Source organism: Ambystoma mexicanum, chromosome 3p (assembly GCF_040938575.1).
Source record: "Ambystoma mexicanum isolate Mex_15411 chromosome 3p, UKY_AmexF1_1, whole genome shotgun sequence".
NCBI lineage: Eukaryota > Metazoa > Chordata > Amphibia > Caudata > Ambystomatidae > Ambystoma > Ambystoma mexicanum.
In genome coordinates, this window is record NC_090925.1 from 876,296,376 (window position 1) to 876,310,405 (window position 14,030).

At 48.9% G+C, this 14,030-nt stretch overlaps 1 protein-coding gene across 1 annotated transcript in view; it reads left to right on the forward strand.

Moving 5' to 3' along the window:
• The window catches only part of LOC138581046 (coronin-1A-like), a 170,789-nt gene that overhangs the window by 138,411 nt on the left and 18,348 nt on the right, over nucleotides 1-14,030 (forward strand). The window contains exons 8-10 of the mRNA XM_069652073.1: nucleotides 6,553-6,698; nucleotides 6,908-6,965; nucleotides 7,904-8,125. Coding sequence (XP_069508174.1) covers nucleotides 6,553-6,698; nucleotides 6,908-6,965; nucleotides 7,904-8,125 — 426 coding nt within the window. The remainder of the gene's footprint in view (nucleotides 1-6,552; nucleotides 6,699-6,907; nucleotides 6,966-7,903; nucleotides 8,126-14,030) is intronic.

Genomic DNA, 14,030 nt, shown 5'->3' on the forward strand with positions numbered 1-14,030 from the left:
TGGGGGAAAAGTGGAATTCGTTATTTTGGTATTAATTGTAATTGGATCCCTGAGGGAAAGGTAAAGAAGACCTTGCAGTTGACGAAGATGGTACCGGAGAGCACATTTAAAATCTCTCTTGGCACGGATTTCAGACCAAAGGAAAAGGATTTGAACTGTTGATAGATGCTTACAGCTTGAAACTTCACAGTAATTAGACCAACATATTATGGTGATTATACCTACACAATATGAAAGTGATCATATTCATTGATGAATACAGGTGAACCTGACCCTTAATGTCACCCATGTGCTGCATGGTTATTATACTTTCACAAACAAGGCCACGTGAATTTCCTAGTTTATTTAACGCACTTAAGATTGTTCTGATCAAAGGACTGGCAAACCCATGTAAACCACATGACATGCTCACACATATTGGCAGCCTTTTCAGGGTTCTGGGAAGGATGGAGAAAAACAAAAGAAGAAGGTGAGGCTGACATGATGGAATCATCAAAGAAGGCCGGATGTTACTGTCTCTTGGCACGTGTGTCCCCATGGTCTATCGGGTATGGGAAACAGGTGACAAAAGCTTAGTGTAGGAAGAGGGCACAGTGGGCCTGTACCTCGGTAGGGTGGAGAGCTGGGCATCTGACTTTCGTGCGCCATGTCTTAGCATAAACATTATGGTGGCTATGACAATCCTTTGCTGGTAGTGGTCTCCTGACTTGCTAGTTTGAATTGACTTTTATCATTCTTTTTGACAAATTCTTTTACCAAAGAAATTGAATTGAAACAATATAATGAAACGAAGACAGGCAGTATACTGAGGCATAACAGGGGGAAATAGAGCAAAATGTTACCAAAGCATTCATGATTAATGCTGCCACTAGGCCTCCTCGCCCAGTCGCTGCTGGCTCCTGCTTCTTGGGGCGGTGCCCCCTGCCAGATTGGGCAGTGCATTCTTGTCAAATGGAAGGTCTTCTCTATGTACCGAGAGAAAGGAGGTTCTTTACTCCCTTTTGGAATTTAAAGTACTGCACTTCTGATAGAAGGTGTGGTGGAACAGCATTCTCGGGGGTGGGGTCCTGTGTGTGTTAGAAATCTGCCCTCAAACCTGTTGTATATAGTATGTTCTAGTTGGAGAAACTGCAGTGTGTTGTTGGGTGGTATGGAAGGAACCGCCTGGAGATGTAGCCTAGCAAGTGGAGATGAATGGATTGTGAACTACAGATTGTGTCATGAAGGAAACCCTTTCGCTTACCACCATCCAGCGCAAGGACTACAGTACGCGCATGATATGGTATCATCCGCGAGGCGTGGATATGATCCGTGCATGCGTCGTTTTGGGCCCTCAGTCATTTTGATATTGTCTTTTCTGAGAGCCCTCTATAGGGTCTTTTGTAGTATTCTAATAACCAGAGGCCTGCCTTGAGGGCAAGTGGAATGTTTTGAGGAAGCTTGGGAAGGGGAAGGATAGCTGAAATCCTGCCTAGGGGATAGAAACCATTCTGAGCGATAGCATATCCTTGGGGAAGAAATGAAAGGTCACTGTCAAATATACATTCCAAATGGCAGACTTCCCTTTCTGTCCTGCTTCTTTCACTGTTTGTGCTTATTACTAGAGAATTGAGGGACCAGAGAAGTACGTGGTCCTGAGGTGACCACAAAGGGGTACGTAAAGTGGAGACATTTTCATATGCTTTCCGACCTTTCGGGGGACGGATAAGAGTGTTTGGCTGCTTCCGTGGACCAAGCCGTGAGCCATAGTAAAAGGTGGTACCGATGCTTTTGTACTAGGGCCCTGCCGGGAGAGTGAATTCATCTCTGATGATGTCGGTATGTCAAAACCAAGGCCTCTCACGGATTTGGGGTTTCACACACATTCTGACTGGCCCTGAGGCAACGCACCCTTGAGCGTATTGGTTACCAAAGAAGAGGCGCATTTCCTGAGCACCATTGTGACATTGTCAGGTGTGGCTATCCACAATGGACCAGATGAGCATCTCAAAACGGGAGGCGTGTGGGGAATTGTCTCATTTCACATCATCATCAAAAGACTACCAGTTGTGTAACTCCACGTGTTATTTAATCCCACTTATCTAGGTGGGACCGTTTGAAGAGTGGCCTGTAGGACCAGGCCGTTCCTTGGCATTTTTGTAGACTTGTTGACCGGGACCTCAGTGCTGTCCTTTTGCAGAAATGAAGGAATTCATGGATAGTGGTTACCCAGATTGGCCATGCAGGCTCAGTGCAGGGGAGCCACGGATAGGGGTTGGCAGCAACTAATACATTTTTTAGATCTGGTCAATTGTGGCACAGAGGGTGAGAGGAAAAGAGAAAACACTTTTAGTCGGCCCAAAACATGGCAAAAGGGCCAAGAATGGCAAGAACACTATGCCACCCTAAAGGGAAGAGCAACAGAGATGCAGACCTAGTGGGCGGTGTAGGAAGGAGACAGGAAGGCGGGCCCACCATTTACATTCTTTAAGTAACCACATCATGCAGAGAGCTTTTTCGAACCTGCTTTCGGGGAAGTAAGGAGAACAGTGCCCAATTATTCATCATTATTCAATTAATATCAGCTTTTGCTGTCCACACACACATATTTATTGAGAAAGCTTTATGCCAGCTGCCTCTTTCTCTGTTGATGAATCTTGCTACTTAGCGCAGCAGAGCTCTATAGGATAACTGGCGATTGTTTAAAAGTATCAAGCATTAGATAGTCATGGCCACTTGAAATGAGATCACTGTTCTTGTTGGAGGAGATAGGTTTGACTATTCTCCCTCCCTCCCTTCCCCTATCCCGATTGCCACTGAAACCTGTAGCAATCGTCGTAGTAACTACTTAGTAATTGCCCTCCCCCATCCCTTTGGGCACCCTACTCCTGCCCTTCTCCCTCTGCCCCCTCCCCTGAAATTACCACATTGTTCTTGCACTCGCACGGTAGGATTGTCACAAGGCAAATATAACCGTATGTTGTTGTCCTTCCTATGTTCCCGTCCCCCATTTTGTCTTGTGGCACCTGGAAACACTTGTGTATAGGTGCCATACAAATGTCCAATAAATAAAAAATAAAATACAACGATCTGCCCCTTCTATGGATGTCCCTAAGGGATGTCTGTGATTTGGAGGTTGACACATGTAGGTATTCCTTTAAAAAGCTTCCATTGGTGCCAGTGCTATCTGTCATAAGGGTGTCCACTTATATGACCCTCAGCATGGATGGCAAGCAAGGAGTGTGGAGCTTTGCATGGGGATGGCAAGCAAGGAGTGTGGAGCTTTGCATGGGGATGGCAAGCAAGGAGTGTGGAGCTTTGCATGAGGATTGGAAGCAAGGAGTGGGAGCATTGCATGGGGATGGGAAGCAAGGAGTGTGGAGCGTTGCATGGGGATGGGAAGCAAGGAGTGTAGAGCTTTGCATGGGGATGGCAAGCAAGGAGTGTGGAGCCTTGCATGGGGATGGGAAGCAAGGAGTGTGGAGCTTTGCATGGGGATGGCAAGCAAGGAGAGTGGAGCCTTGCATGGGGATGGGAAGCAAGGAGTGTGGAGCCTTGCATGGGGATGGGAAGCAAGGAGTGTGGAGCTTTGCATGGTGATGGGAAGCAAGTTGTGTGGAGCGTTGCATGGGGATGGTAAACAAGGAGTGGGGAGCTTTGCATGGGGATGGGAAGCAAGGAGTGTGGAGCGTTGCATGGGGATGGAAAGCAAGGAGAGTGGAGCATTGCATGGGGATGGGAAGCAAGGAGTGTAGAGCTTTGCATGGGGATGGCAAGCAAGGAGAGTGGAGCCTTGCATGGGGATGGGAAGCAAGGAGTGTGGAGCCTTGCATGGGGATGGGAAGCAAGGAGTGTGGAGCTTTGCATGGGGATGGGAAGCAAGGAGTGTGGAGCGTTGCATGGGGATGGTAAACAAGGAGTGGGGAGCTTTGCATGGGGATGGGAAGCAAGGAGTGTGGAGCGTTGCATGGGGATGGGAAGCAAGGAGAGTGGAGCGTTGCATGGGGATGGGAAGCAAGGAGTGTGGAGCGTTGCATGGGGATGGGAAGCAAGGAGTGTGGAGCTTTGCATGGGGATGGGAAGCAAGGAGTGTGGAGCTTTGCATGGGGATGGCAAGCAAGGAGCGTGGAGCTTTGCATGAGGATTGGAAGCAAGGAGTGGGAGCATTGCATGGGGATGGGAAGCAAGGAGTGTAGAGCTTTGCATGGGGTTGGCAAGCAAGGAGAGTGGAGCCTTGCATGGGGATGGGAAGCAAGGAGTGTGGAGCCTTGCATGGGGATGGGAAGCAAGGAGTGTGGAGCTTTGCATGGGGATGGGAAGCAAGGAGTGTGGAGCGTTGCATGGGGATGGGAAACAAGGAGTGGGGAGCTTTGCATGGGGATGGGAAGCAAGGAGTGTGGAGCTTTGCATGGGGATGGGAAGCAAGGAGTGTGGAGCGTTGCATGGGGATGGGAAACAAGGAGTGGGGAGCTTTGCATGGGGTTGGGAAGCAAGGAGTGTGGAGCGTTGCATGGGGATGGCAAGCAAGGAGAGTGGAGCACTGCATGAGGATGGGGAGCAAGGGGTGTGGAGCGTTGCATGGGGATGGGAAGCAAGGAGAGTGGAGCATTGCATGAGGATGGGAAGCAAGGAGAGTGGAGCATTGCATGAGGATGGGAAGCAAGGAGAGTGGAGCATTGCATGAGGATGGGAAGCAAGGAGTGTGGAGCGTTGCATGGGGATGGGAAGCAAGGAGTGTGGAGTGTTTCATGGGGATGGGAAGCAAGGGGTGTGGAGCGTTGCAAGGAGATGGGAAGCAAGGAGTGTGAAGCATTGTATGGGGATGGGAAGTAAGGAGGGAGGAGCGTTGCAATGCTGATGGGAAGCAAGGAGTCTGGAGCGATGAATGGGGATGGGAGGCAAGGAGTGTGGAGCATTGCATGGGGATGGGAAGCAAGGAGTCTGGAGAGATCCATGGGGATGGGAGGCAAGGAGTGGGGTGCATTGCATGGGGATGGGAAGCAAGGCATGGGGAGCATTGCATGGGGATGGGAAGCAAGGAGCAGGGAGCATTGCATGGGGATGGGAAGCAAAGAGCAGGGAGCATTGCATGGGGATGTGAAGCAAGGAGCAGGGAGCATTGCATGGGGATGGGAAGCAAAGAGCAGGGAACATTGCATGGGGAAGGGAAGCAAGGCGTGGGGAGCATTGCATGGGAATGGGAAGCAGGGAGCATTGCATGGGGATGGGAAGCAAAGAGCAGGGAGCATTGCATGGGGATGGGAAGCAAGGCGTGGGGAGCATTGCATGGGAATGGGAAGCAGGGAGCATTGCATCGGAATGGGAAGCAGGAAGCATTGCATGCAGATGGGAAGCAAGGAGTCGGGAGCGTTGCATGGGGATGGGAAGCAAGGAGTGGGGAGCATTGCGTGGGGATGGGAAGCAAGGAGTGTGGAGCGTTGCATGGGGATGGGAAACAAGGAGTTTGGCGCATTGCATGGAGATGGGAAGCAAGGAGTGGGGAGCATTGCATGCGGATGGGAAGCAAGGAGTGTGGAGCGTTGCATGGGGATAGGAAACAAGGAGTTTGGAGCATTGCATGGAGATGGGAAGCAAGGAGTGGGGAGCGCTGCATGGGGATGGGAAGCAAGGAGTGGGGAGCATTGCATGCGGATGGGAAGAAAGGAGTGCGGAGCGTTGCATGGGGATAGGAAACAAGGAGTTTGGAGCATTGCATGGAGATGGGGAGCAAGGAGTGGGGAGCGCTGCATGGGGATGGGAAGCAAGGAGTGGGAAGCGCTGCATGGGGATGGGAAGCAAGGAGTGTGGAGCGTTGCATGGAGATGGGAAGCAAGGAGTGGGAAGCGCTGCATGGGGATGGGAAGCAAGGAGTGGGGAGCGCTGCATGGGGATGGGAAGCAAGGAGTGGGAAGCGCTGCATGGGGATGGGAAGCAAGGAGTGTGGAGCGTTGCATGGAGATGGGAAGCAAGGAGTGGGAAGCGCTGCATGGGGATGGGAAGCAAGGAGTGGGGAGCGCTGCATGGGGATGGGAAGCAAGGAGTGGGGAGCGCTGCATGGGGATGGGGAGCAAGGAGTGGGGAGCGCTGCATGGGGATGGGAAGCAAGGAGTGGGAAGCGCTGCATGGGGATGGGAAGCAAGGAGTGGGGAGCGCTGCATGGGGATGGGAAGCAAGGAGTGGGAAGCGCTGCATGGGGATGGGAAGCAAGGAGTGGGGAGCGCTGCATGGGGATGGGAAGCAAGGAGTGGGAAGCGCTGCATGGGGATGGGGAGCAAGGAGTGGGGAGCGCTGCATGGGGATGGGGAGCAAGGAGTGGGGAGCGCTGCATGGGGATGGGAAGCAAGGAGTGGGGAGCGCTGCATGGGGATGGGAAGCAAGGAGTGGGAAGCGCTGCATGGGGATGGGAAGCAAGGAGTGGGGAGCGCTGCATGGGGATGGGAAGCAAGGAGTGGGGAGCGCTGCATGGGGATGGGAAGCAAGGTGCATTTCAGAAGAAGGCAGAAGTTAGTACTGCCTCTCTCAAGACCCTCACACGCGTGGAATGACCAGCAGCGGTTGTGTTCTGCCTTACAGGGCGACAGCAGCATTCGCTACTTCGAAATCACAGACGAGGCCCCCTATGTGCACTACCTCTCCATGTACAGCAGCAAGGAGTCCCAGCGCGGCATGGGCTACATGCCAAAGAGAGGCCTGGAGGTCAACAAGTGTGAAATTGCCAGGTAGGTGAACTTCATCTTCCTCCCCCTGCACTCATGTGACCCGCCCCACCAGTCACCTGGCACACGTGCACGCAACCCACCCTTTCCCCAGAGTGCCCAGTGAGAGTCAGCAGTGTGACAACCAGAAACATCGCTTTCCCAGCTTCTCTAGCGGAAGTGGTGCGCAGCCGCGGTTCACCTCTTCATCTCATGTCCTTCTTTTGTTTTAGATTTTACAAACTACACGAGAGGAAATGTGAACCGATTGCAATGACAGTGCCGAGAAAGGTAAGGCTCTCATGAGGGGGCAGGATTCAGCCTTGATAAAGCCGCACTGGCGTCCTGTTCTGAAATTGCAGGAGGTGCCCAGTGCAGGAATTAGGTGTATCAATACAATTGTGTGCGGATCTCAGTACTGGAATGGCATGTGGTGCTTCCGTGGTGTGGTGAGGAGCACTAGCATAGTTCTGCGAGTCCCCATGCTGGAATAACAGTGGATTGTGTGGGTGAAGCCTGAGGTTCATGAGAACTGTATGAGGCATACTGGACTAAAGCTATAGGCGCTGGTGGTGGTCCGCGTTGAGGTGCATTGATAGAACGGTGTGTGGATCGCAGTAATGGGCCGTGCCAGGAGGTGCTGCAGGTCAGGCATGAGGCATCCTAGAAGAGCCATGTTGGTCTCAGGAGCAGAATAGCAGTGGGTGCTGCAGGCCAGGGTGGTTGGTGAATCTACTGAGCGGTCTGTGGGGCTTCGTACTGGCATAACAGAGGGGGTTGCGGCTCTGGATGCGGGTGCGTCAGATGTTTTGGTGGGATCACGAACCAGCATTGCTTGAGATTCTGCAAGTCAGGGTTGAGGCACGTTAACAGAGCCATGCCTGGGTCCCAGAAAGGGACCATCGGGACCGCTGCAGATCAGGACTGAGGTGCGCCTACCTAAGCTGTGTGCGCGTCCTAGCACGGAGCTAGCAGTGGGTGCCGTGCTGCAGTTCAGGATTCAAATAATTTGGCATAGCAGTATGTGACTCTCAGTGCTAGAATATAAATGAATGCTACAGATTGGGCGTGCAGGATGTACCAGAGGTCAATTTTGAGTTGGTGTGGCAAAGATGTGTTTTGGCCAAGTCCTGAAACAGCAAGAGATGTGGTAGGGTTTAGTTGCCTGCCTTGACAGGCCAATCTCATGTTGACTAAGCATGTGCCACTCTTTGCCCCTTTTTCTTCAGTCAGACCTTTTCCAAGAGGATCTGTATCCAGACACTGTCGGCCCAGATCCTGCCATGGACGCAGACGAGTGGCTGGGAGGAAAGAATGCCAACCCCATCCTCATTTCGTTGAAGGACGGATACGTGCCAAGCAAAAGCCGCGAGCTGAAGGTTGTCAAGAACATCTTGGACAGCAAAGGGCCACGTAGGAGCCATTCTTCCAATGAGACTGGGTTCTCCACGGTAAGGACCAAATGGTAGAAACCAATAATAGCACACCAAATCTAGTAGAGAGGTGGAGACTGGCGACTCTCTCTTCATCTGATGGATAATTAGGCATCCATGATATGATATGAAATGATATGGCATTTTATAACGCGCCTATACACAAGCGTTTCAAGGCGCGACGAGGCAGGGGAGGGGAAACAGAGGGAAGACAAAGACAACAATCCTACTCGGCCAGGTGACATTGAGATCGTGCAGTGGAGGGGGGGAGTGCAATAAGGGAGGGGATAGTGCAGTGCATAGGATAACAGTAAGATAAATTAAGACAATAAATAAATAAAAGTGCGGCCAACAGTTGGCAAGTGCAAGGGTAAGTGCAGCCATCAGGTGTCTAGTGCTAGTCGGGCTGTAGGTAGATACAGAACAGTCCCCTAGTGCAAGGGTTGCCAGGGTGTGCAACCGGCGGGGGCGAAACCATGCAGGTCAACTGACCCGATTCCCTTATCTGTTGCTAGTTGCTCATGATTGCCCAATTTCCAGTAACTCTTGGAAGAGTCTTTTGTGTTCTCAGAAAGTGTCAAAATTCTAGTAAACACAAAGCAGGAAACACTAGTCTGATAAATGCACAACTCTCTTGGTTCACCCACGCTCAACATACTAAATGAAACTCTGTACATTTAATAGCAAACCAGCTGTGTGTAGCATTATGTGGCGTCTGGTGTAGGTAAACATACAGAAGGCGCTTGGCAAGAGTTGGGCTCTCCCAAAAGTGTCATGGTTGGCCAGGCTTGGTCGGAGCTTTGCTATTCTACTACTCCTGAATTGAATCCCACGAAGAACTCCCCCCTCCTTTGGCAACCCCGATCCAACCTGTCGTAACAGAGACCTTTCTTCCCTCATCCTTTTCCTTGGAGAAGGGCTATATCGAGGTGAGAAGGTTAATGGCACCTAAAGAGGATAGTCAGTGCCTATTTCACAGAACTAACCTTGAACATCTGGCAACTCTGCGGCTCGCCGGGACCTCTCTAAATTCCTTTGAGTATGTAAGGAAAGGGTAGCAACACCCATATACGATCTCCTTAGAGTCTGAAACTAACACACAAAAGGGCAAGTGTGATCATGGACTACTTTGCACCCTCGCCCCCCTCCTCCAGATACCCTAGCATTTACCCACTGGTCCTGAAACAAAAAGTGTGATTGCAATACCCTTACCATGCAACATACAGACAATCAGAATTGAGTGCCTGATCATTGCTTATCACCATGGCCAGGTTCTGAGCCTTGGTGACCCCCTTATGCAGTTTGGAGGTTCTGATAAACTAACTGCTTCTCGAGAATCTGATCAGAGAAGTCTTTGCCCCAGAGAGAGCTGCAGCTTCTGGACTACACACAGCATGGCAAGATAATCTTGTTTTCATGTTGGCTCTTAGGTGACACTTAAGTGCCACCTGTAAGCTGAAACTGTTGCATCGGAGTGCAGCTAGGAGGGAGTTGACATGTGAGGAAGGGACTCACAGCTTGAAGGTGATTGGCTATTTACCCACCCATTGATGGCTGTGGCCATGCTAATCCCTATGGCCATCCCCACCGTTATCTTCCCGTCCCAGCCCATAACATACCCACCTGTGATCTCTTTGAGCTAGTTCCGTCAAGCAGTAACATCAAACTTTAGCCTGGCCGTATTATTATAGTTTCATGTCACTCCATCGCCCGTTTTTATTTCACGGCATTTTTTGCTGCAGATTTTTTTGCCGCAAAAACTCATCGAATATTTTTTTTGTTTTTGTTGGGGGTGTTACCCCCTAAACCCTCTTCCCACCTATTTAGAATCTAGTAACGAAATACCCCAAAACCTTATATCCCACTACCCACCCCCATCCCCCATATTTTTAATGGGTGTTTGCGGTCAAAAATCTGCGGCAAAAAAATGCTACGAAAAAAGAAACGGCGATGAATGGACATCGTACCATTATTTCGAAGCAGTCTGTTGAGCGTTAATGGCTTAATTGATATGATTGGTTATTTATATTGTGCTTAATACCCAGAGGTTTCTAAGCGCGGCCCCAGGGATCGAACCTGTGTTGCGCCGTGTCATCCTGCTTCCAAGGCGAGCACGTTGCCCCTGAGCTATCCTCTCGAGAATTGCAGTTGTAAATGTGCTATGGGTGTAATAAAAATGCCATAACCAAATGTGTCCTCAGACACTTGTATATATTCCTTGCACGGAAGTCCTCTCAAGTACTGACAAAGCCAACTGTTTTGGCTTGTGTGGAAGCAGGAGATAGGCATTTGCCAGGCACTGTTATCATATGACCAGCTCACCACACCATGTTACAGATGTTACTATCTTATGGCCACGTAGTACCTTTATGGCAGTACCCGTCAAATGCCTGTCCTAAGCCAGAAGCGTTGGCTTTGCCAATGCTCCTTTTCCATGGCATAGACTTGTCCTTGGTAAATGTCCCGTGCTGATGAAAAGAATGAGGCGCCATACGCTATCTTCACATAGCTGACCGGAGACAGCCACTAGCCTCTGGTAAAGGTCATAGCTGCTTCAAGCTGAGATCTGCAGAAAGTAGGGTTTGGAAAAGACACTGCAGCTGTTGCAACTACTCCAGGCTCCCGCCTTCTATCCCTAGCTCCCTGCTCCAGAGAAGACCTGCGAGTGTAACCCCCCCTTCTGCCTGCGGCAAACTTCAAGTAATAGCCAGCCACACATAGAAAAGCCAACACTGGGTCAGGGATAGAAGACCAATTGCAGTTGCTCTCCATAGGCACCCACTGATTATAATTTACCGTAGCACAGGAGGGTCACGTCTTTATATCGAAACATTTTGTGAATAATGCACTTATAACGAAACTTTTATAATGAAAAATATAACACATTTTTAGGGGGCAGGGGGGTTCCCCCCAAAACCCCATAACCCACCCCTAAAAACCCACCACAACCGTTTCCCCACAAGATTTAAGATTTAAGATTTAACCCTTCAACCCACCCCTAAGTGCATTCTTCATAAAATGTTTCGTTATAAAATATTCGTTATATGTTCATTCTTTATAACATTTTCGTTATAACGACTGCATACCGCCCAGGAGGGGTTCGGTGCAGTCCATACCCTTTTGACGCACTTTTCTATCTTGCCAGATCGGGAAGTGCCATCGATAGAGCAGCGCGATGCACCTGTAAATTAAAGGGGCTTTTAGGATAAATATATTGAATTCCTCCCATGATATACATACATTGTGAGATGTTCTTGACTTTATTATGTATTACAGATGTCCAATCATTTCACAGAACAGACATATGCCACCCAGCTGTGTGTGAAACAGGAAATACATATGTGTTGGTGGCTGCAATTAAATAGTCACCCACATGATTTTTAAAAACCTTTTTTGGCAATATTTAAAAGATGAAAAATATGCATAACTACTCACAGTTTTGCATACGATAGGCCCTTGACATTTTAAAACAGTTTGCTCATATCCCGTGTTAATGAGTTATGAGCTTGTAGTTTTCAAAGTAGCAACACATATGTGAGACCCACTGAAAAGGAAGCAACGCAAACACGAATTAAGCGGGCCCAGAAGTCCCAGCAAATAGCCACCTTTTATTAAACGATCCTTTTAGATATTACATTTCAAACATGTGTATATCATGATTGTTCTTATTGTCAAATAGTTTGGCATTTTAAACATGTGCTTTGTATGGAATGATTTACCCTCAAACCTTTCTTACAGAATAAAAACAAATAGGAAGTTAAAACAAATGCAAAGTACAGGTACAGAACACACATATAAAATAAGCATTATTCATAAAAAATAGTTGCTAAATTCATAGTGGTGGAGCAAAACATCTTTACGCTGGAAAGTGCAAAGGTGAGTTTGGACCAAAAGACCATTGTAGCAAAACCTGGTGAAATCTCTGAGCTGTTTTAACATCGCACCTAGAAACACTTGTGTACAGGCGCGTTATAAATGACACGGCATGTCATATCATATCTAAGAAAAGCCTCTGCATCCTTAAAAGGGAACACAGCCACACATGGTCCAAATTACAATTGCCTTGGTCAACTTGGTTCTTGACACGCAATCAGAAGATGTGTTACAGTCCAAACAAAATGATCAATTTTTCAAATTCTTTAAGCGATACTCCTTCTATAGAACCTCCGTCTGGTGTCTTAATCCTCCAATTATTCCAACCAGTTGAAATGGAATTTCATGAACAACAAACCTCCTACCTCAATTAGGAATCAGCTCCAAAAAAAGGTTGGTGTGCTGCAATAGATGGAAATACTTGAATGCATTCTTTGTCCATAATATTTCCTTTCAAGTAATTATAATGTCATTCCAAATCCATTTGAGTCTTTCAGTATTTCACTTGTCAATGAAGACACACAGAGATGCAAGGGCAATAGCGCTATTAGCAACACTGTCACGTTCAAGGATCCATATCTAAACCGGCGAATATTGACCGGAATCGCTAGATCCTAATTGGCTGTCAGGATTCCGACATTCTCGCCCAGGTGCTAATTGCTTTCTGAAATAAATTAATTCTGTCTGTATGAACGAGTTAAAGTTACTTGTGAATTTGTAAATTCACTTGGAGAGCCTGAATTGGAAAAATGAAGAGGAAAAAAAGAGTGTGACTGGTTCATCATTTTGTTAAAAACAAGGTTAGAATCGAAACCTAGAGTAATAAGACAGACGTAAACACCTTTTGAGAAATTGGCCTGTCCTTGCAATACATGGGCCTCATTACGACCCATGTGGTAGCCGTGCCCTTATTAAGGGCATGGCTGTCGCCGGTACATGCCCTTTTCTGGGACCTGGTAAAAATGAATCCCCATTCCCATATGAGCCCCATAGGGTTCAATGGGAATGGGGAGCATGCTAACAACGGGCCCGTTAATGACGGGCCCGTTGTTAGCATGCTGGGCCGCTCGCGGGACCGGCTAAGGACGTCTGGTAAAACCAGGCGTCCTGAGCGGGTCCCGCGGGCGGACCTCGTAATGAGGCAGCATGGGATTTAACGGCACCAGCAGCTCTACCGGCGCCGTTAAGCCCATACCACCAGGGTTGTAATGAGGCCCATAGTCTTCCTTCAGGACAGGTTGAAGAGCATACTATATTTTTGACGCCATTATGCAGGAAAGCAGCCTTAAAAGTGTGCAGTGCAGCTGTTATTGTATGCAAACACAAGCAATAATGTTGCATTGTAAGGCCTTGCTTGTGAATGCACTGCTCAGGGCTTGCTGCTACTGCTGCAATATCCGCAAGATATGCAATGTAGCTCAGGGCTTGCTGCTACTGCTGCAATATTCGCAAGATATGCAATGTAGGATAGTTTGATTATACCTGGAAAACAAGGTGCTGATCCATAATGGGAGTCAACTTCAATCTAAAGGTCATGATGGTACATGCATGCAGGCTTTTGACCTCTCATCTCACCTGGAGCTCAATGGCACATACCGACACCCCCGGGGGGGGAGAGGGGCAATCATGAAACGGAAGGTAGAAGCACCTAAAGCTTGAATTGACCTATCAGTTCTGGGCAGTGGCTGAATGTCACTCTTGGTGGTGAGGTTCACCTTTAAATAGTTAAAGCAGGGAGAATAAAGGTCGCATTGTTGTGCTACCTTAAATGGTACATTTTATTATCCCTTACTGAGAAAGAAAAAAAACTAAAAGACAATGGGCCTCATTACGACCCTGGCGGTATGGGGTTAACGGCGCCGGTAGAGCTGCGGCGCTGTTAACCCCATGCTGCCTCATTACGAGGTCCGCTTGCGGTACCCGCTCAGGAAGTCTGGTTTTACCAGACGTCCTGAGCGGGCCCTGTGAGCGGCCCAGCATGCTAACAACGGGCCCGTTGTTAGCATGCTCCCCACTCCCATTGAGCCCTTTGGGGTCAAATGGAAATGGG